Source organism: Spermophilus citellus, assembly GCF_964194105.1.
Source record: "Spermophilus citellus genome assembly, chromosome: 17".
Taxonomy (NCBI): Eukaryota; Metazoa; Chordata; class Mammalia; order Rodentia; family Sciuridae; genus Spermophilus; species Spermophilus citellus.
The window spans coordinates 41,724,370-41,748,713 of record NC_138199.1 but is presented as its reverse complement, the minus strand read 5'-3'; the positions used below and the strand labels follow the sequence as shown (position 1 = coordinate 41,748,713).

At 37.3% G+C, this 24,344-nt stretch overlaps 1 protein-coding gene across 9 annotated transcripts in view; it reads right to left on the bottom strand.

Moving 5' to 3' along the window:
• TRIM37 (tripartite motif containing 37) overlaps window positions 1-24,344 on the bottom strand; it is a 246,306-nt gene that overhangs the window by 151,961 nt on the left and 70,001 nt on the right. For all 9 annotated transcript variants that reach the window (XM_081270428.1, XM_081270433.1, XM_081270435.1 and 6 more), the window contains exons 15-18: window positions 16,062-16,280; window positions 14,960-15,096; window positions 8,204-8,289; window positions 565-759 (exon numbers count right to left, since the gene is read on the bottom strand). In XM_081270428.1, coding sequence (XP_081126554.1) covers window positions 565-759; window positions 8,204-8,289; window positions 14,960-15,096; window positions 16,062-16,280 — 637 coding nt within the window. The remainder of the gene's footprint in view (window positions 1-564; window positions 760-8,203; window positions 8,290-14,959; window positions 15,097-16,061; window positions 16,281-24,344) is intronic.

Genomic DNA, 24,344 nt, shown 5'->3' with positions numbered 1-24,344 from the left:
GAGGAACACCACAGCATGAATAAAAAGCTTTTTTTTTTCCTGTGTTCAATCTGGATACACATCCACTTGGAAGTTAGGCCTAAAAAATTTCATATGGACCAAACTACCAGGCACAATATAAATGACAAATCATTTAAAACCTTCTTAAAGGCTCTTTTTTGTCTGTCTTTGTGGTACTGGGGATAGAACCCAGGGATGCTCTACCACTGAGTTACATGCCCAGCCCTTTTTATTTTTATTTTGAGAAAGGGTCTAAGTTGCCCAGGCTGGTCTTAAAACTTGCAATCCTCCTGCCTCAGCCTCTTCAGTAGCTAGAATTACAGGAATTTGCCAACACACCTGGCTCCAGCATTTATAATTTGTTTTTGCAGATAATACCTTTGGGCAACAATAATAAAATAATGATTTGGTTGCTATAAATGTCATTCTTATAAAATGAAAAATCAATCTGTGACAGAAATTCACTATTTTCCAACACTTAGATGAAATAATTGGAAAAAAATTCAACGATTCTCTTTTAGAGAGCAACAGAAAAAAGAGAACTTATTATTTGAATTATATTACCTGTGGGCTGCAAAAGTGAAGCAGGTGGGCGAGGCTGTAAGCCCCACAAATTATCCATACTGCTCCGGTCCTTAAGGTCCAACAAGTGTATTAAAATTAAAGGATCAATGTCTAATAAACTACTAGTAGCGGCAGAGCATAAATGTGCTCTTCTTGACATTCTGCTACTGGCACCCACATAACTGTGGCTATTACCTGCAAAACAAAACAAAAAGAGAGAGTGATGTGAAAATATATGTATTTGCACAAATTTAAGTATTTGTAAAAGAAAAACAGTAGTTAATGGCGCTCGAAAATATGTTTAGAAATCTCTTAGGATTTTATGTTCATGAGAAGCACAAGGAAACCAGACAGCTAGAGAGATGTACACTTCACAGTGGATGAGGAGTGACTTCATTAGTACCCAGAATCCATGAGCAACCATCAACCCAATCCTGCTTCTGTTTTTCTAGCCAATTGCTCTCTCACTGGGAAAAAAAAAAAAAAAAAAAAAACACTGCTTTCCTTGTTGGTTTATACACTTTAGCTACTCCCTGTCCACATGTTCCTATCCTTTTTTACTATATTCCCACAGTCACCAATACCTTTAGCATCTATTTCAGTTTCCCTGAGACCTAATATTGTTACCATTCTGTACATAACATATATATGTATATGTATCTCATACATAACTGTGGAGTCTAACAATTATATACAAAGTGATTGTACCCAAATGAAGAAACAGATTACTGGCATCTCTGCCCCCATGTCTCCTAAAATTGCTTACTACTCCTATTCTCCAAAAGTATTCCCCCACCACTCCACCAAGCACTGGGGATGGAACCCAGGAGCATTGTACTACTGAGCTACATTCCCAGTCTTTTTCATTTTTTTATTTTTGATCACCCTGGCTGGCCTTGAACTTGTGATCCTCCTACTTCAGCCTCCCAAGTCACTAGGATTACAGGGATATGCCTCAATGCCAGGTACCTTCATCCTAACCTAAACACATAATAAGGGTTTTTTTTTCTTAAATATTTATTTTTTAGTAGTTGGACATAATACCTTTATTTCACTTATTTATTTTTATGTGGTGTTGAGGATCGAACCCAGGGACTTGCATGTGAGAGGCAAGCGCTCTGCCACTGAGCCACACCCCAGCCCACATAAAAAGGTTTGCCTGTTTGAATTTATACAAAAATATTAACAGGGAACGAACTCTGATATCCTGCCTATTACTCAACATGCTTATCATGTTCATCTATATTGCTGTAATGCAGCAGTTTATTTATCTTCACTATTGATGTGTAACATCCCAGTATATGAATATATCCAATTTATTTTTCTATTCATTGGAAAAAATTAGGTTTCTTCTGGATTTTCATTATTAAAAATAAGGCCACTACAATTATAAACAGATAAGTGATCTTGAAGCTAATACAGAAAAGACATTGAACACCGCAAAGAAGTAAATGAATCACTGAATGCAGTGGCCTGTAATTCCACTGACTCAGGAGACTAAGGCAGGAGGATACCAAATTTCAGTTACCCTTGGCAACTTAGTAAGGTCCCTGTCTCAAAATTAAAAAGAAAAAAATGGGGAACGAATATAGCTCCCTTACCAAAGTCTATTGGCAATTAGCTGATCCACCCATATTTGGTGCCATCCTTATCAATATTTTCAGTGTTGGTTTCCCATTTAGAAAAGATAATGCTCAGTCATTCTTATAATTCCAATGAACAATGCAGTGCCTGATGCCTACAGGGAACCCATTAAACATATGTGGAACAAGTAACTTAATCTTTACCTTGAAATATAGGTTTTGACTAATAACCTTACGAATTATCAGTTAGTTTTAGAAGTGTGTTCTATTCCTCAAGTATCATTATGTTTTATAAATCATATATGGCCAGCAAATAAAAACTAGAGTTTTCTTGCAAAGCTGGTTCAATGAGCTAATATTTTGGATTAGTATAATACCTACAAGCTTTTCAGCACTTTTTTTTAAAAACAGAAGTTCTCTTTCCACTACATAAAAATAACTAATAAACTAAAAGCAATTCTTATGGGAAGCAACTGCCTCAATAAGTATTTCTTATTTCAAGGTATCTCCTTATTTGATACTGACTATAAATGAAATTATTAATACCATTTTATTTTAATATCTAGTAAATATGATTTATCCTCACCAAAACTCATGCTGAGGTTTCATTCTTCAATATAGCAGTGTTGAGAGGTGGGGCCTAGTGAGATGTTTGGATCAAGGGGCAGAGCCCTCATAAATATATTAATGCTCTCAGGAATAAATTGTCACTCTCATGCGACTGGATTAGGTATTAGAAGTTAGCTATCTGTCACTGTGATAAAATACATGAGAAAATCAATTTAAAGAAGAAAAGGTTTATTTTGGCTCAGAGTTTCTGTATAGGCCTTGGGCCCATGGCAAGGCAGACTATCATGGTGGACAGCTTACAGCAGAAAAAAGCTGCTCAGATGATGGCTGACAACAAGCAGAAAGAGGGAAATAAAAAGGGGTGAGGGCCCTCATATCCCCTTCAATAGCATATCCAAAATAAAGTGTGGAGATCTAACTTCTTTCTACTAGGCCCCACACTTCCTAGAAGATGTATACCACCTCCAATAACACTACATCTCCCAATAACATTACAGACTGGCAACCAAGCCATTAGCATATAAGCCTTTGGAGGACATTTAAGACCCAAACCATAACACTGAGAGACCCAAACCATAACATTGCAAGAGTAGGTTTATATAAAGAGGATTACCTTTCATGTTCTCATTTGCAAGTATCTGCTTGCCCTTTTGCTGCATACCTTGAGTTGAAGCAGTGTTAGAGTCTTATCAGAAAATGAATTGATACTGGTGCCATTCTCTTCCTAGCCTCTACAACCATGAGCCAAAATAAATCCTTTTTATATAAATTAGCCAGTCTCAGGCATTCTGTTATCGTAACAGAAAATAGACTAAGACACCTAGTTCTCTCTATAGGACTGACCTCCTTTCTAACAGATGTTCTAACATATCAATTCTTTAGATGACATGACTCTTTAGATGACTATAGTTCTGAAATACCATTCCAGGTTTAAAATGGACCTTCATAGCTAGCATGTAAAAAAAATAAATAAAGCAATTCCAGATTCTGCTATCTCATCCCAATTCAGTTTTTGTTCACTAACTTATTTTTTTTTAAACATTGTTTTCTTCTTTTCTGGTACTGGAGATTGAGTCCAGGGGTACTCCACCACTGATCCACATCCACGGCCATTTTTTTTTTTTTTTTTGAGACTGGGTAATGCAAAATTGCCAAGGCTGGCCTTGAACTTATGACCTTCCCGTCCAATAAAGGCTTTTTTTCTTTTAGTTTTTTTTTTTTTTTAGTTGTAGTTGGACACAGTACCTTTATTTTATTTATTTATTTTTATGTGGTGCTGAGGATCGAATGCAGGGCCTCACACATGCTAGTGAGAGCTCTACTGCTGAGCCACAACCCCAGCCCTCCAATAAAGGCTTTTAAAGTAGAGAAATAACATGGTCAGGTATTAATGAAAAGAAAGGAAAACCCTTCATTTAAACTCTTGATGTGGGACACACGATGGAGAACAGCAATAAGTGATACACAAGCCCATGAGAAAGGCTATTTGGAAAAAGAGGACTGAACTAGTAATAGACAGGAATGGGAGTAGATGAATTTATGCACTATCAAGGAGCTAGAATCAACAGACGTTGGTAATATATTAAAGGTAGAGTTTGAAGGTGAGGAAGAAGTGAAAGATGTACAGAACTATCAATCAGTAAAATGATGACTACTGCTCAGACAGTTGGTAGAAAGGTAATGATTTGTTTGAGAGGTGCTGAGTCACACTGAATTGCTACATGGGTCTCAATGTTATGGGAAAGATAAAGGCTACATGTACAACTTGGAGAGTAATTAATATGAATGACTAAAATACAGGTTTGGAAAAGATCACCCCAAAATAAAGTGTGAAATAGGGAGAGTGCAGTGCTTTAGGTTGGGAGTCGAAATGGTTAAAAAAAAAAAGAGAGGTCTTATTCAAGTATGCAAAAGAATATATGTCCTCCCCTGAGAAATATACTCAAAATAAGGGCAACATAGGTGTTATCGTTCGAGTGACTCTACCCAAAGTCATGTTTAACATTCGATCCCCAGGGGCTGGGGATGTGGCTCAAGTGGTAGCTCGCTCGCCTGGCATGTGTGTGGCCCGGGTTCGATCCTCAGCACCACATACAAACAAAGATGTTGTGTCCACCGAAAACTAAATAAATAGATAAATATTTTAAAAAAAACATTCGATCCCCAAAGTAACTGCTGAGAAGTGTTAGGACTTCTTCTTAGGCCATGGGGGCTCCACGGTCATGAATAGATTAATGTCTTTGAGAGATTGGGCTAGATCTCTTAAGACTGGATTAGTTACTGTGAGAATGGGTTGTTATAAAGGGAAGGTTATTCCTCAAGTTTTAGACTTTCTCACATGCACTCACTTACCATTCTCACATACACTCCTGATGTGATGCCATCTGCCATGAGGCTCTAATGAGAAGCTGGCAGATGATGTTACCATGTTCTTGGACCTCCAAACATGAGACTTAAATAAACCTCATTTCTTTATTAATCATCTAGCCTCACGTAATTTGTTATAGCAACAAAACTGGTAGAAGATTGGTACTGATAATGGGGTTGTTGCCATAACAATACCTGAAACATGGAAATAGATTTGGAAATGGGCAATGGGCAAGTTTGCAGAAGTAAGCTAGAAAATGCCTAGAATGCTATAAACAGAGCACTTTACACACCCTTGGTATGGACTCAAACAATGAGATTAGGGAAAGTTTGAAACTTCTTAGAGATTGGCAACATGATCATGATCAGAATGCTGATAGAAATGTGAACAATAAAAGCCATGCTGATGTAGTCTTAAATGGAGAACTGTTTTAATGGAAACTGGCAAAAAGCTATTCTTGCTCTAAAGTAGCAAAGATTTTGGGTGAACTATGTCCATGTCCTAGGACTTTATTGTCAAGAGTGAGAACCTAAGGTATTTAGAAAAAGAAAATTTTAAAGCAAAATATTCCAAGAGCTTTGTAGGTACTTTTTTTTTTTAACAACATACAGCAAGACTCAGAAACAAAAGCATGACCTACAGCTGGAATCTATAAGATGGAAGCAAAGTCTAAACATTTGGAAAACTCACAGCCTACCCTCCTAAAGAGTGACAAACGGTGTTCAGAAGGGATTACTGAGGGAATAGCTTTCCACTTGCACTTGCTAGACAGACAAACTCCATAAAATGTAGCCAACTGCCAATCATCAAGACAATGGGATAAAAGCCCTCAGGCCTAAGAGAACTGAATAGTTTCAGAAAATGGGCACTCTTCAAGGGCTTGCTGCCAAGGTCCATCTCAGGACTCTGTTCTCTACATCCTGGTACAGAATTCAGCTGTCCGAGTAACAGCTTAAGCAGGCTTACGTATAACTTTGGCTATGCTCCAGAGAGAGCTAACAGTAAGATTCAGTGGTATCCACATTCCCATGGTTTTCAAGTCTGCAGGCTCACAGATCCCAAGAGTTATGAGGGTGTGACAACCTCTACCTAACTTCCCCAGAGTCTAGGGAGAAACCTCCAGGTGTGGAACTACCACAGAGATTCTCCACTATTATGCTTATTGGATATGTGGGAGCAGGAGTGTGGCTTTTGAGATCCCAGAATAGTAGAGCCACAGGCACCAGCATGCAACCTGAGTATAGCCACTTGAACCAGGCCCATCGAAGGCAAAGACAGGGTTTCCTAAGGCCTTGGATGCTTGTCCTTTGCCACAGTGTGTACAGGAGGTAACATATATAGAGAAGGATTCTTCTGAAGCTTGAAACTTACTATTTGCCCTTCTGGATTTTGTACTTGCTTTCAATTGATAGGCCGTTCTTGAAGCCTTCTTCTATTTTGGAACAGGACTGTTTACCCTATGTCTGTCCCACTGATGCCATGTTGGAAGTAGATAATTTCTTCTGATTTCACAGGCTCACAGCTGGAAGGAGTTTGCCTTGAGTTTTAGATGAGATCCTGGACTTCTGAGTCAATGTTGGAATGAATTATGCGTTTGGAGCATAATGTATTCTGTACAAAAGAAGGATGTAAGTTCTGGGGGTCCAGAGGCAGAATGCAGTTTGGTATATCTCCACCAAGCCAGATATGGTGGCATACTATTTTGGAGGCTGAGGAAGGAGGATCACAAGTTCAAGGGCAGTCTGGGAAACTTAGAGAGACCCTGTCTAAAAAATAATAAGGGCTGGGTATGTAATTAAGTACTACAATGCTTTCCAAGCATATACTAGGTCCTAGCTTCAATTCTCAGACACCACAGAGAGAGAGAGAGAGAGAGAGAGAGAGAGAGAGAGAGAGAAAGAGAGAGAGAGAGAGAGAGAGAGAGAGAGAGAGAGAGAGAGAACAAAGAAAAGGAAGAAAAAAATTTCCAACAAAACTCATGTTCAAATTTAAACCCCATTGTAGAAACTTAATCTGACTATGGTACTTGAAGGTAAGACCTTTGGGAGATAATTAACATTAAATGAGGCTAATAAGGGTAAGATTCTAATCCAATGTACTTGTGGTTTTATAAGAGGAGGAGGATGAACCTGAGCTAGGACATTATGTCTCCCCATATGCTACCTTATGCTGCTGCCTTGGGAATCCAGTTTCCACCAGCAAGGACTACCTCATAAGATGCACATGTTCTGTTCTTTAGAACTGTGAGCTGAATAAACTTTTATTCTCCATAAATTACTCAGTCTATATTCTTTAGTTATAGCAGTAGTTCTGGACCCACAAAACTCATGTCCTTCTCACAAAATACATTCATTCCATCACAATAGACCCAAAGTCTTGATCAACCAAGCCTTAACACAAAAAAGATTCATAAATCGAATAGTATATAATTTGTGCTTTGAATTAAAACACCATTTAATAAATTGTGAAACATGGCAACTTTTAAAATTTCTGTATGTATCAGATTCTGTAACTATAAACAATAGATATTGCCAGGCACAGTGGCACACACCTGTAATCCCAGGTACTTGGGAGGCTGAAGCAGGAGGATCATAAGTTTGAGAATAGCCTCTGCAACTTAGTGAGGCCCTAAGCAACTTACCTAGACCCTGTCTCAAAATAAAGAGGGCTGGGGATGTGGTAAGGTGTCCCTGAGTTCAAGTCCACTTAAAAAAAACAAAAAAAAAAAGCAAGGTGCTAAGCAACTCAGCGAGACCCTATCTCTAAAGTGAAAATAAAAATAGGGCTGGGGATATGACTCAGTGGTCAAGTGCTCCTGAGTTCAATCCCTGGTACCAAAAAAAAAAAAAAAAAAGTAGATATTATTAGAACCTATCTCAGAGAATTTTCTAAGAAAACAGGATAAGGTACACATAACGGCCTCAAACAATGCCTAAAACACAAGAACACTTTTCCAATGATAGTTATCACTAGTAATACACTCTAAAATCCATACTATAAGATATAGCACTTTAACACCATGAACCACATAGAGCAGTGGCTATCATTTATTGAAATATGATCTGGTCAGAAAAGAGCACAGACAAGACAGAAGGCTTGTGGGGCTTGGCCTCTATACCTGGAGGTCCTGCAGCAGCTGCATCTTCCATCAGTTCTCCCTCTTCCAACTCCATATTGTTATATTCTACATCATTTTCTCCAGACCTAATAAACAAGATTCATCTTTCTCACAGAGTAAATACAATTAACATTTATAGATACATTTCAAAGAATTTTATAACAAGTGTACCAACTTTCTCCTATGAAGACATAACATTTCTAAATGCAAAAATAATAACTTCTATCAGTATCTCATGTATGAGTAATGTTAATGTTCAAACAACCATATGAATAATAAACTTTTTTAAAGGAAGGAAGTCTTTTTTTATAATATAACTTAATTTTTTAAAATTTACTTTTATGTGGTGCCAAGGATCATGTGCTAGGCAAGTACTCTACTACTGAGACACAACCCCAGCCCTAAAATATAAGCTTTTTAAAAATATCAAAGTAGAAGCTAGGTGTGATGGCATATGCCCGTAATCCCAGAAACAGGAGAAGTTGTGAGGCAGGAGGATCACAAGCTCAAAGCCAATCTTAGAAAATTAGTGAGACCCTGTCTCAAAAAGGGCTGAGAATGAAGCTCAGTGGTAAAGTGCTCCTAGACTCAATTTCCAGTACCCACCCTCCACTGTCACCCACTAAAATCAAGGTAGGGTTGGCAACATTTAATTTTTAAATCAGAAAATCTGAGAACCACTGTAAATAGAAGAGACTATAGGTTTAAAGAACTGGTAATCTAATGATAGTAAAATTAGGAAATGTTTAAGAAATAAAAGTCCAAATTACTATACAGGACTAAAATAACTTTTAAAAAAGTCCAAATTACTGAACAGGACTAAAATAACTTTTAAAAAAAAGGTGCTGCTTCCTACTAGTACTCATAAAGACTCTCTTATTACTAAAAACACTATTTTAAACTACAAAGTATTATTTGGAATAGTAGAAATCAATTTTTTTAATTTTAAAAAATTCATTTATTTATTTGCTATAATTTGTTATACACGACTCAGCATTAAAAGAGAAGAAAATCATGACATTTGTAGGTAAATGGATGGAGTCGGAGAATACGATGTTAAGGGAAATAAGCCAAACACAAAAAACCAAAGGCCGAATGTTATCTCTGATAAGTGGTTGCTGATCAATGTTATTTTGTATATTTAAAGAAATCTTAAGATCATCTCCCAGCTTGATGGTTTAAGGAGCTCTGCAGACCTGCTTTTGAGAAAACTGGTGGCAGTTTTTTTTAATAAAACATTTATGGGCTGGCATTGCAGGTCAGGGGTAGAAAGCTTGCTTACCATGCATGAGGCCCTAGACTCAAATCTTCAGAATCACAAAAACAAAAGCAACAAAAAATATTTAAAGATTCTCAAAATGATTCTATTGAAACCAAACAAATGAAAAAACATACACTTCAAAAAATATACATTAAGCTGGGCCTGGTGAAACAGGACTATAATCCCAGTGGTTTAGGAGGCTGAGGCAATTTAGCAAAACCTTGTCTCAAAATAAAAGTCAAAAAGGAGCTGGAGATGTAGCTCAGTGGTAGAGCACCCCTGAATTCAATCTCCAATGCAAAAAAATAAAGTATTAAAATTTATTAAGACAGAGTATGCATCTGTGGTACCTGAATCTTAAATCACTCCTCTTCCCCATCAAATCCATTCAGACAGAAATCCCACTCCAGAATGGAATTGTCAAGAACAAAGATCTTCCACTTCCTGCAGCTCCCAAGAGGATATATTCCCAGGAAGGGTAAGAAATCAATATTTCTCATTTTGCCTCCAGCTACATACTGCTAATGCCAAGGTCTAAGTGTATGTGGCCAAAAGGTAAGGAATTCCTTTCTACCCAGATCCATATGTAAAATAGAGGCTCTACTTGGGTATAGCATGTTGAAAATGCTGAGGCCCAAATTGCCCTTGTCACAGCTTATTCATAAACTGAAGGTTCAAAGCTAAAAAAGCAAACTCAGAAGAGCTAAGCTTACTGCTCCACTGCCTAGTTAGCTCAGCTTTTAAAGCAGGAGACAGAAGTACACTTTTCTCCTCACTCCAGTTCTGAGCCACAGGGGATGGGATTGTATCTCAGTGGTAGAGCACTTGCTTAGCTGGGTTCAATCCTCAGCACCACATAAAAATAAATAAATAAAATAAAGATATTTAAAAATAAAAGAGCCACAGAGAAAGATACAACACATTAAAAATATCAACAAAATATTAGCAAATGGATCCAGCAATAAGAGAATTATAATATACCTCATCAGTAGAATAAAAATGACCCTCTGAGTAGATCGAAAAAGCGTACATAACAAAATCCAACCCTGTTTATAATAAAACCATGCAATATTCAATAAAAACAAGTGAAAATACAAAACCTCAGGAGGAACCACTGGATCACTCATAACTTCTAGAGGGAATGTACAATAGTATAGCGATTCTAGATAACTGACATTCTCTTTAAAACAAAACATGCAATTATCATATGAACCAACAATGCATTTATCCCAGAGAAATTAAGAATTATGTTGACATAAAAACCTGTGCACAGGCTCAGCACAGTGGTGTACTCCTATAATCCCAGCTACTCAAGAGGCTGGGAAGGAGGACTGCAAATTCAAGATCAGTCTCAGCAACTCTGCGAGACCCTAAGCAATTTAGGAAGACCCTGTCTCAAAATTAAAAAAAAAAAAAAAAAGGGCTTGGGGATGTGTTTCAGAGGCTAAACATCCTTGGGTTCAATCCCTGGTAAACAAACAAACAACCCTGTGCACAGATATTTATAACAGCTTTATTCAGAATATAGCCCAAATCTGGAAACATTCCAGATATCCTTCAATGGATTGGCTGAATAAACTGGGGAACATCCACAATACAGAATTACTACTCAGCAATAAACAGAAATGAACTATTAATATATACCATAACCGGAATTCAATCTTCAGAGAACTATTTTAAGAGAAAGAAGTCAATCCTTTAAGGCTATATGTTTACACACTGAAATAACATTCTTTAAGTGGGGGAACCTTGAAATGAGTGATTGTCAGGAGTTAAAGAGAGCGCTGAAATGGGTAGAAAAGTGGATATGACTATAAAAAAGCAACATGAAGAATTTATATGGTGAGGAAAATGTTTTTGATTCTGACTATATCACAGTCAACATTCTGACTGTGGTGATGTACTATACTTATACAAGATGCTCCACTGGGGAAAACTGGATAAAGTGTAATGAGATCTCTTATTATTTCTTATAACTGCATATAAAATTATCCCAAAATAAAAAGAAGAAATTAAATGCCAGGAAAAAATAAATAATATTATTACAGAAAAAACATGAAGGGAGAAAGTTGAGAAGGAGAAGAAAGGAAAGAAATGAATATCTTTTCCAGTTAAAAAAACTGATAATGATCACTAGTCAAACAGACTATACACCTATTTCTTCTTTCTAAAAGGAAGAAGGGCTGGGGGTTTGGGGTAGTGGTGGAGCGCTTGTCTGGCATGTGTGAGGCATTGGGTTTGATCCTCTGCACTACATAAAAATAAATAAATAAAATAAAAGGAAGAAGAGCTGGGAATACAGCTTTCCTTCTTGCTGGTAGGGCACTTGCCTAGCATGGGTTCAATCCCTAGTACTGTGAGGGGTGAGGAATGAATGAATATGAATCAATCTATAAGAGGAAGGAAAATTAACTTGTGCTGTTATTTCTATGAATTGTATAAAATAATTTAAATTAAGATATTACTATAGATGTGGTAAAGGCACTCCCCCCGGCCCTACTGTCTTGACAAGGTCACAGTCCAGCGTAGATGAATGTATATGGACACAACACAAACACTATTAGAAAGGTTGTGAATCAAGTTTTACATAAAACCCAGCTGCCTTTAAGAACAATCTTGAAAAAAAGCCAAGAGTCATAACAGACAAAGTAGTAATTCAGATTAAATTATATCTGTTAGCAATCTTTTAGCAAGCTGGACTTCACATCATAGAAAGTGCTATTAAAGAATAAACTGTAAATTTTCCATGCTGATTCAAATGAATCAGTTCTAGTCATCTAAAAATCTCACATTCTCATTAGGGACTTCTCATTTGGGGAATTAAAAAGTACCTAGGCTTCACATTTTAACTAGCTAACCCCTTTTAGATAACTAAATGGTCTATTTTGAGGAACTAATTTTGTAAGAATGGAGGGGAACCCAATAGGATGTTAGAAAAGTCTCATCTGGGATTAGGTGTGATGGTGCATGTCTGTAAACCCTACAACATGGGAAGCTAAGGCAGGAGGATAGTAAATTTGAGGCCATTCTCAGCAACTTAACAGAACTCGGTCTCAAAAATAAAAAAATAAGAAGGGCTGGGCATGTATTTCAGTAGTAGAGCACCCCTGGGTTCAATCTCCAGTACCACAAAGAATAAAACATCTCATCTGAGGCTGGAATGTAATTCAGGGCTAGAGCACTTGCCTAGCATGTGTGAAAGCTTGAGTTAGATCCCCAGCACTGCAAAAATACAAAAACAATACAAACTCAAAACCATCTCATATGAACTCTTATTTAACAGCTGATACAGGGCTGGGACAGAGAAGGTACAAGATGAATCTGGAGTGCTTTACAATAACACAAAGCTAAAAAAGTGCTTAAAAATGATGGAGGGCTGGGGCTGTAGCTCAGTGGTAAAGCACTTGCCTAGCATGCATGAGGCACTGGGTTCGATCCTCAGCACCATATAAAATAAACAACTAAAATAAAGGTATGCTGTCCATCTACAACTACAGAAAAAAAAAAAAAGACAGGACTAGGGCTATAGTTCAGTGGCAGGGTGCTTGCCTAGCATGCATTAGGCACTGGGTTAGAAACTCAGCACCACATAAAAATAAACAAGTAAAATAAAGGCATTCTTGGGCTGGGGATACACCTCAGTTGGTAGAGTGCTTGCCTAGCATGTATGAGGCACTGGGTTTGATCCTTAGCACCACATAAAAATAAGCAAATGAAATAAAGGCATGCTGTCCAACTACAACTACAAAAAATAAAAATTAAAAAAATAATGGAGATATATTCAAAGAACACAGGACTTAGCTGTAACAGGTTACCATTAGCCAAATGTATAATAATCTGAGCAATGAAATAAATGATAGTAAGGAATTCAAACCATTTTATAACATAAGAATTGATACTAGTGAAATTAATATATCAATTAATGGGGTTGAGGAGCAAGCTCTTCCTTAAAGTAGAATTCCACTATTGAGTATAGAAGGAATAAAGGAATTAGAAAATCATCAATGGCAATTGTTATGGTTTGGATGTGAGATGTCCCTCCAAAAACTCACATGTGAGACAATGCAAGAAAGTTCAGAGAAGAACTGATTGGGTTGGGAGAGCTTTAACCAATCAGTGAATTAAAATCCCCTTATGGGGGTTAACTGAGTAATAAGTGGAGGAGGTGGGGCATTGTAGGTGTGGCTTTGGGATATATATTTTGTATCCTGCAGTGGAGTTTCTCTCTCTCTGCTTTCTGATCTTCATGTGAGCTGCTTCCCTCTGTTAACACTCTTCCACCATGATGTTCTGCCTCACCTCGACTAAGACCTCTGAAACAGTGAGCCCTCAAATAAACTTTTCCTCCTCTACAATTGTTCTGGTCAGATCTTTTAGTCACAGCATTGAAAAAGCTGACTAAAACAGCAATCACAAAGTAACCTTTTTTAAGTAAGAATCATCAAGAGATATGAGAAACAGGTTATACAGTATCTCTACAAAAAGCCCCCATAAGGTATTCATTAATAACAAAAGGATAAGTAATTCTAGAAGGGAGAAACCTGGGAGACAATACCTAAATCGGATGATCAAAATTAATAACCATCAGTAACGTGATAGACTAATATCATGTGTAATTCCACTCATTGTGCACAGAAAAAGATGCATCAAGACTTCAATAGTATTCTTGCCAAAAGTTCCCAGCTCAATCTAATCATGAGGAAACAGACTAATCCAATTGAGAGACTGTCTACAAAATACCTACTCTGAGGTGTGGAGATGTGGCTCTACTGAGTGCTGCCTAGCATTCCTGAGATTCTGGGTTATCATACCCAGCATCAAGGGGAAAAACAAAACAACACACACACACACACACACACAAACACACACACACACTCTCTCTCTCTCTCTCTCTCTATTTCATGTCAGCCATGAAGGAAAAAAAAAACAGTAATTAAAACTTAAGCAGATAAAGAGATTTAACAACTAAATGCAAATGTAATCTGGGATAGAATCCTGGACCAGACAAAAGACATTACTGACAAAATTTTAATAGTTACAGTACCACAGTATTAATTTCTTGAGTTTAATAACTGCACAACAGTTATATAAGAAACATTCTTAAGTACACAAGGAAAATTATATTCACTTAATCTCAAGTATCTCAGAAAAAAAGTTATGTATAGAAAAAAGAAAAATTTAATAAAGCAAAATATTAACATTTGGGAATTAATACATATGAAGGGAATATGGAAACTCTAAATAATATTTTATAAGTTTTCTTAAGTATTAAATAATTTCAAAATTAAATTTAAAAGTTAAAATAAAACCCAAAACTCTTGGCTTAGAACCTAGAGATGAGAGGGAAGCTGTCTATTTAGTATTTCATTCAAGTTCTTTTATTTATTACACCATATCTAGAAAAATATGCTGAACATCAACACTAAGTTTTCAATATGCTTCTAAAAATCACCACTCAGATGCTTTATAAGTGGTAGGTAATGTGGGTCACTCACATAGTTTCTTCATCAATATCATTTTCTTCTGTGTTACTTGTTGCTGTGGAACTGGCAGAAGAACTGCTGCCATCAAGGTGATTTACTTCATCTTCACCAACTAGATCTAGATCCAGATCTCCATCTGAAAGCTCATTCTAGATGAAAGCAAAGCAAAGAAGAATTCTGTTGTAAATTTTCCACCCTGTTGATCATCCAATCCAGACCATGAAGAAGTATGCAGGTTTCAGAATTATATTCTATGCCCTTGTGTCCCTATACTGCTGAGCACAACAACACTAACTGGTATCACTACCAATCTATGGTTATTAATTTTAGCTGGGTCCTCATTGGAACTGGATATGCTTCATATATTCCATGTCAGCTTCCTAGCAAGGTTCCTCACAAAGTAATATGTCAAACCATCCCTCAAGACCAAAGTAGTCTTCATATTTCTCAAGGTCATGAAATAACCTTAATATCTGCATAGAAAAAGTAAGCATAAATGTACCCAACTTTCAGTTGTCTTTTACCTACAAACTGCACCTTTTTTTTTTTTTATTCAATCTGGGTTAACGATTTCATTCTACCATTGTTACCTCCTTAATTCATCAGTGTGCTTAACATCTTCATTTAATTAAAAACTGAAATTTCCCATCTCAAAATTAAAAACTTCAAAAAAAATTTTTGCTTCTTTCTGTACCTTGTCTTAACTATATAAAAATAACAAATACTTCTTGAATTCTTTTTCTGGTTGTTTTCAGCTGGGACAAAATGGTTATCTCCTAACCCTTAATAATTCTACTGACATGCATTGATAAGATACCTACTAGTTTTAGCGAATGAAAACAGAACACATTAAAATCCACAATTTACATAGTTTCATTTCTGGAGTGTTCAGCAGTCTGCTTCATATAATGTATATTTTTCTGTAATAAATTAACTTTTAGACTCTTGAAATGCTCAACCACTTCTGACTCATTCACATTAACATTTATAGAACATGTACAAAAATGAAAATAAATGGACAAAATTTTCAAGCACACTGTTCCCCTTATATTCTATGTTGGAAACCATGATTCTATAATTTCTCTTATAAGTCTAAAACTGGCCTAATTATTACATGATAATCTTCATTTTGAATCTTCTCCTCATCTTCTTCATCCTCTTTAGCCTCTCTTTCAGAAGCTGTAGTAGGGCCATCTTCAAGAAGCATGTCAGAGCATGACCCAGACTTCTTGGCTCGCATCTCTGGAGTGTCATCATTTTGGGGACTGAGATGATTATCTGGTGGTGACAAATCTCTTGATTTCTGAGTTCGAGACAGCTCAATGGTAAGTCTCTTTTAAAACAAGAACAACATTAACATTAGTTTTAAGCAGTGCCTCATGGGCATAGAAAAAAACAGTTTAAAGTTAAAAAATGGATCCAGGAGTTGGGGCTGGGACTCAGTGGTAGAATGCTTGCCTAGTATGTGTCAGGCACTGGGTTCAATCTGCAGCACCAAATAAAAAATAAATAATATTAAGATATTGTGTTCATCTACAACTAAAAAAATATCTAAAAAAAATGGGTCTAGATACAGAAAAAGCGTTTGACAAAATACAACATCCAGTCATGTTCAAAACATTAGAAAAACTAGGGATAGTAGGAACATACCTCAACATTGTAAAAGCTATATAAGTTAAACCCAAGGCCAACATCATTCTAAATGGAGAAAAATTTAAAGCATTCCCTCTAAAAACTGGAAAAAGGCAAGCATGCCCTCTTTCAAGCCTTCAACACAGAAGGAAATAACCAGAGCAATTAGACAGAAAAAAGAAATTAAAGGGATACAAATAGGAAAAGAAGACTATCAAATTACCCCTACTGCCAAGAACATGATTCTAAATTTAGAAGTTCGCTCAAAAAAAAAACTCCACCAGAAAATTTCTAGAATTCATAAATGAACTCGGCAAAGTAGCAGGATATAAAATTAACACCCATAAATCAACCAAGTTCCTATACATCAGTGATGAATCCACTGAAAGAGAAATTAGGAAAACTATCCCATTCACAACAGCCTCAAAAACAAAATAAAATATTTCAGAATTAGTCTAACAAAAGAGGTGAGAGACCTCTACAATGAAAACTACAGAATTTTAAAGAAAGAAATTGAAGACGACCTTAGAAGATGGAAAGATCAAATTACATGTGGGTTTTCTGGGTAACAGCTTCAAGGTCCCTGCCCAACAGGGAACATCAACTCCAGAAATACCAGTTGAATAAACCTCCGGATGCTTTCCGATGTGCTTTAGTGACTGATCAGGAGTCCCCCAGACATTCTGACATCCACCATTCTCCCCATATAAATGCCTGACAGACACAAAATGGGGAAATAACAAATGATCTTTGTCATTTCAAACAACACTTTTTGGACTATTTTGTGAGAGATATTAATGTTTGTACCCTGTGACTTTTGTAAAACCTTACTAAGTCTAGTAGTTTTTCATAGATTTGTAAGAATTTTGCACAGGAATTATCATGTAATTTGCCTTTTTCACAATGTTTGTTCCTTGTATTTATTATTCTTAGGTGGATGAAATGCATAGAGTTTCAAAGACAATGTTGAAAATAAAAAGAAGATGGAAAGATCACCCATATTCTTAGATAGACAGAATTAATATTGTCAAATGACCATACTATCAGAAGTGCTATTTAATGCAATTCCTATTCAAATTCCGAAGATGTTCTTCATAGAAATAGAAAAGGCAGTCATAAAATTCATTTGGAAATATAAGAGGCCCAGAGAGCCAAAGTAATTCTTAGCAAGAAAAGTGAAGCAGGAGACATCACAATACCCAACCTTAAATTATACTACAGAGCTATCGTAACAAAAACAGCATGGTATTGGCAACAAAACAGACATGAAGACCAATGGTACAGAAGAGAAGGCACAGAGATAGACCTACATAAATACAGTTATCTAATGCTAGGTAAAGGCATCAAAAACATACTTTGCAGAAAAGATAGCCTCTTCAACAAATGGTGCTGGGAAACTGGAAATCCATATGTAGCCAAATGAAATTAAACATGTATTGCTCACCTTGCACAAAACTCAACTCTAAGTGGACTAAGGACTTAGGCATTAGACAAAAGACCTTGTGCCTAGTAGAAGGAAAAGTAGGCCCAACTCTCCATCATGTTGGCTTAGGAACTTACCAAAATAAGATTCCTGAAGTGCAAGAAGTAAAATCAAGAATGAATAAATGGGACAGTATCAAACTAAAAAGCTTCTTCAAGTAAAGGAAACAATCAAGAATGTGAAGAGGGATCTTAAAGAATGGAAGAAAATTTTTGCCACCTGCATCTCAGATACAGCATTAATCCCTAGGATATATAAAGAACTCAAAACACTTAACACCAAATAAAACCAAATAGCCACAAAAATAAATGGGAAAAGGAACTGAACAAGGCACTTCACAGAAGAAAAAATACTATCAGTCAACAAATATATGAAAAAAATGTTCAACATCTCTACCAATTAAGAAATGAAAATTAAGACTACACGGAGAACTCACTCCGGTCAGAATGGCAATTAAAGAACTAACAATAAATGTTTGGAAGGATGTGGGGAGATAAGTACTCTTGTACACTGTTGGTGGGACTGCAAATTGGTACAACCATCATGGAAAGCAGTATGGAGATTCTGTAGAAAACTTGGAATGGAATCACCATTTGACCCAGCTATCCAACTCCTTGGTTTATACCCAAAGGACTTAAAAATCAGCATACTATAGTGACACAGCCACATCAATGTTCACAGCAGCTCAATTTGCAATAGCTAAGCTATGGAACCAACCTAGGTGCCCTTCAACAGATGAATGGATAAAGAAAATGTGGTACATACACACAATGGAATATTATTCAGCCATAAAGAAGCCAATCTCCCCCCAAAAACAAAGGCCAAATGATCTCTCTGATATGTGGATGCTAATACACAACAGGGGGCAGGGAAAGAAGAATAGAAGTTCACTGCATTAGACAAAGGGGAGTGAGGAAAGGAGGGGAGACAGGAATAGCAAAACCAGTAGAATGAACTGGACTTCATATATAAATACACAACCAGTATAACATCACATCATTTATAAGAATGGGAAGTTATAGTCCATGTATGTACAATATATCAAAATATACTCTACTGTCATGTATATCTAAAAGAACAAATTTTAAAAAATGGATTTAGATATTCCTTAAACTACTTATTTTCTTTCTTTTTTTTTTTTTTTTTTGTACTGGGGATTGAACCCAGGGGCACTTAGCCACTGAACCACATCCCTAACCCTTTTCATTATTTTTTTGAGACAGGATCTAAGTTGCTAAGGCTGGCCAGGAACTTGCAATCCTTCTGCCTCAGACTCCCAAGTCACAGGGATCACAGGTGTGTGCCCAATTTCCTAAAACTATTTTTTTCTTTTTTTTTTTTAAGAGAAAGAGAGAGAGAGAGAGAGAGAGAGAGAGAGAGAGAGAGAGAGAGAGAGAATTTTTTTTTAATATTTATTTTTTAGTTTTCAGCGGACACATCTTTGTTTGTATGTGGTGCTGAGGATCAAACCCGGGGCCGCACGCATGCCAGGTGAGCGCGATACCGCTTGAGCCACATCCCCAGCCCTAAAAACTATTTCTTGAACTATATCTTTTATCCACTTTTGCCTGTTTGTAGGGGAAAAAAATCTATAGCAAAAATAAATACTTTATTCTCTTCCTTTCATATTTAGCCCAAGCTACATAAACAATTACAGTGAATAATTATAGTGAATACAGGCAGGTTTTTATTTTTTCTTTTTCTCAGAGCTAAGGATTGAACCCAAGGCCTTGCACACACTAAGCAAGTGCTCTGCCACTACACTACATACCCAGCCCCAATAGTTTAAAATAACACACTTAACATGAAAATCTGCAGATGTATATATTGTTTATATTTTTCTCTCTTGTCTATTAACAATACCCCAAATTTCCAGTAAGGAAAAAAAATTCCTCATGCAATTTTGTCATTTTAAAGTAAAAATTCATTAATGGATCTTCCCTAAGGCTCATTCAACCATAAAGAGAGTCTGACACAAAGCTACTTTCAATTCAACTTTTGAATCCTTTAAATCCAAGACAAATTGTGGAGGAGAATTACCTTAGTCACTGAGAGAAACACAGAGAATTTACCTCATACTAGAGCAACACTATGCAATACAATTTTAAGCAATAACAGAAATGATCTACATCTGCAATCCCTAACACAAGCATTTGAAACATGGCCACTGAAACTAAGTTACTATGTCTTTAATTTTAATGAAATTAAACCAACATAGCCAAACCATAGCTTAGTGGCTACCAAACTGGGAAAATGCAGAACCTAGAGGCTCAAAAGATGGGAAACAGGATAACTGGATTTTTTTCTATAAAATTATAAAAAGTATTAAATATTTAATATATAATTTCCAAATATAACAGGCAAAATGGACAGTATGAAACACTAAACCAGAGAAAGATGGCGGCAGGAAGTGAGTAAGCCGCTCCGTGCTCCGAACCGCCGCGTCTGAAAAGATGAGGTAAAGATCATTAAAGGAGATCTGTTGACAAAAACCCAGCACCGTGTCAAGAAAAGGGCGTAGGTGGAGTGAATCCACCATGAATCCAGCCAAGGTGGAGGGAGTCCATCACGACTTCAGCGCGAGCAGTAAGGCTGCAGCCCCAGCTGCACGGCGCTATCGGCCCCATCTCCTTCTCCTCTCCGCCTCTCCGCCTTGCTTCTCCCCAGCTGTCTCTCCTCCCAAGCTCAGTCTCTAAATCTAGATCTCAATTTCTTTCCCCCACCCCGCCCGCTCTCCCGCGTGTCCGGTACCCGGCCCGCGCGACCCCGAGGCACCGCCTCTCCCCTCCCCCAACCCGCACCCCCTCCCCGGGGGTCCCGAAGGCCGCTGCCGCTGCCACCTCCCGCGGAGCACCATAGAGCAGACTCTTCACCGCGCAAATGAGCTGCCGAATTAAATGAAACAGCTGATAAGATGAGTGACAATTTAAAATCCAAGTGATCCGAGAACACGCACTGAGCCCTGATCAGCTGAATTCAAACTCCCGGTCACCTGCTTCCCGCAGACAAACAGCTATGACTCAGCATTAATCCATTCGGCTGAAACAACTGCTCAGCCCTTCTCATCCTATGAAGGTAAATGCCTACCCAGCTTTCATAAGTAGTGGCCACAGGTTTGAAACAGGGCTTGGGAGAGAAGGACCCACCCATTGCATTGGTCGCCCAGCAAAGGGAAACGACGTCATCAGACTGTTGCGGAGGAGATAACTTCATTGAAACCTGCAACTACAGGTGTGTGATCCCCTAGCCTTCCCTCTCCACACATCGGGGAAACCTTAAGGGCCCCTCCCAGCTCTCCCGTAAGGGCCCCTCCCAGCTCTCCCGTGAGTGCTACAGCCAGCCCGAGGGAATCAGAGGTGGTGCGGGACCCGCGGCGCGGAACTACCGCTCCCACCAGAGCTGACTGCTGAGGTCTCTTGCACCAGCTACAGGGAAGTGGATACCGGAGGGCAAGTAAAATCCGCTGAGGATTCTCAGCCCCAAGCTCTACAAACTTGGGGTCTGAGGGAATGGCAAACTGGAAGAGTGTGCCCAGTCGTTCATGAAAACAGGGCTCCCGGGAGCAGCAAACCTGGCGTGTAGCCAGTATTGTGGTGAGCGGCACCCATGAGAGGGGCCTGGCTAGAGGAAAAGTGGGAAGTGACTAGACACAAGAGGAGGCCCTAGACACTCAGGATTGGAGACTCGCCCAGTCTGGGAGGAGCTGCTGCACAGTGATTGGTTCCCGCGTATTGACAGGAGAAACTTGACCTGGTGGGCACAGCGCCATCTACTGGAAGAGAAGTTAATCAAACCCTAAGACGGCATTTATTAGGTTTTTTTTTCTTTTCTTTTTTTCTTTTTCTTTTCTCTCTTTTTTGATTTGGGTTTTTCTTTCATTTTCATTTTTCTTTCTTGTTGTTTTATTAATTTTTTTTTACAAAATATTTTTTTTATTTTTTTTTCTACTAATTTTAATTTTTCTTTTTTTTAATTATTATTATTATTTTTTTTAATTTTTTTCTTTTTTTAGTTCCTATTTTTTTCTTCTTTAGTCTTTTCATTTTTCTTATCCCCCTTTCCTTGAATTCTACCTGCCTACTCTCATTCTCTTTAGTGACTTCTTCCCTTCCCTTCAAATACCTTTCCTCCCAAGCATCAAATTAATTTATAGGAGTAAACAGTAACTCAGCAGTCAAACAGAACAAGAAGTAACATGAGCAGCTTCAAAAAACAAGGAAGAAAAGGAGTACAAACAATGCAGGACAGCCTAAATATTCAGGAGGACCTAGAGTCATCAGAAAAATGGTCATATAAAGAACTCAAGGAACACCTTAGACAGATGGAATGGAACCTTAAAGAGGATACAAGACAGCAAATTCAAGCAGCGAAAGAACACATTGAGAATGAATTTCATAAATAGATAAAAGAAGAAGTTAAGCATCTTTATCAGGAGATAGAGATTATAAAAAATAATCAAACAATAATTCTAGAAATGAAGGAAACGATAAACCAAATTAAAAACTCAATTGAGAGTATCACTAACAGAGTGGAGCAAGTAGAAGCCAGAACATCAGATAATGAAAACAAAATATATCATCTTGAAAAGAGTCTAGCCAACTCAGAAAGGCTGGTAAAAAATCATGAGAAAAACATCCAAGAGTTATGGGATAACATAAAAAAACCAAACTTACGAGTCATCGGGATAGAAGAAGGTACAGAGATTCAAACCAAGGGAATGAGTAACCTGCTGAATGAAATAATTACAGAAAACTTTCCAGAAATAAAAAAGGAAACAGATATACAAATTGAAGATGCATACAGGACACCGAACACACAAAATCACAGTAGACCAACGCCAAGACACATTGTTATGAAGATATCCAATATACAGAACAAAGAGAAAATATTAAAAGCTACAAGAGAAAGGAGACAGATTACATTCAGGGGTAAACCAATAAGGTTAACAACGGATTTTTCATCACAGACACTGAAAGCAAGAAGGTCATGGAACAATGTATTTCAAACATTGAAAGACAATGGATGCCAACCAAGAATTCTGTATCCAACAAAATTGAGCTTCAGGTATGACAACGAAATAAAAATCTTTCATGATAAACAAAAGTTAAAAGAATTTGCAGCCAGAAAACCAGCACTGCAAAGCATTTTGAGCAAAACACTACACGAAGAAGAAATGAAAAACAACCAAAACCATCAGTGGGAAGTGCCTCAGTAAAGACAGAGGGCGAGGGGAAAGACAATCATGGAGAAACAAACTAAAATTTTTTAAAAAAAAGGATAAACAATCAAACATGGATGGAAGTTCAAACCATATATCAATAGTAACTCTGAATGTTAATGGCTTAAACTCTCCAATAAAGCGACATAGGCTGGTATCATGAATTAAAAAAACAAATCCAACAATATGCTGCCTCCAGGAGACACATCTGATTGGAAAAGACATACACAGGCCGAAGGTGAAAGGATGGGAAAAAATATACCACGCACACGGTCCTCGTAAGCAAGCAGGGGTGGCCATCCTCATATCGAATAAAATTGACTTCAAGACTAAGTTAATCAAAAGGGATAAAGAAGGTCATTATATACTGTTAAAAGGAACGATTCACCAACAAGACATAACAATTATCAATATTTACGCACCAAATAATGGTGCTGCGACATTCATAAAACAAATTCTCCTCAAGTTCAAGAATCAAATAGACCACAACACAATAATTATGGGAGACTTCAACACACCTCTCTCACCATTGGACAGATCCTCCAAACAAAAAAACTATAGAACTCAATACCACAATCAATAACCTAGACTTAACTGACTTATATAGAATATATCAACCATCATCAAATGGCTATACTTTTTTCTCAGCAGCACATGGATCCTTCTCAAAAATAGACCATATATTATGCCATAGGGCAACCCTCAGTAAATATAAAGGGGTGGAGATAATACCATGCATTTTATCTGATCATAATGGAATGAAACTGGAAATCAATGATAAAAGAAGGAAGGAAAAATCTTACAGCACATGGAAAATGAACAATATGTTACTGAATGATCAATGGGTTACAGAAGACATAAAGGAGGAAATCAAAAAATTCTTAGAGATAAACGAAAATACAGACACAACATATCGGAATCTATGGGACACAATGAAAGCAGTTTTAAGAGGAAAATTCATCGCCTGGTGGTCATTCCTCAAAAAAAGAAAAAACCAACAAATAAATGAGCTCACACTCCAACTCAAAGCCCTAGAAAAGGAAGAGCAAAACAACAGCAAATGT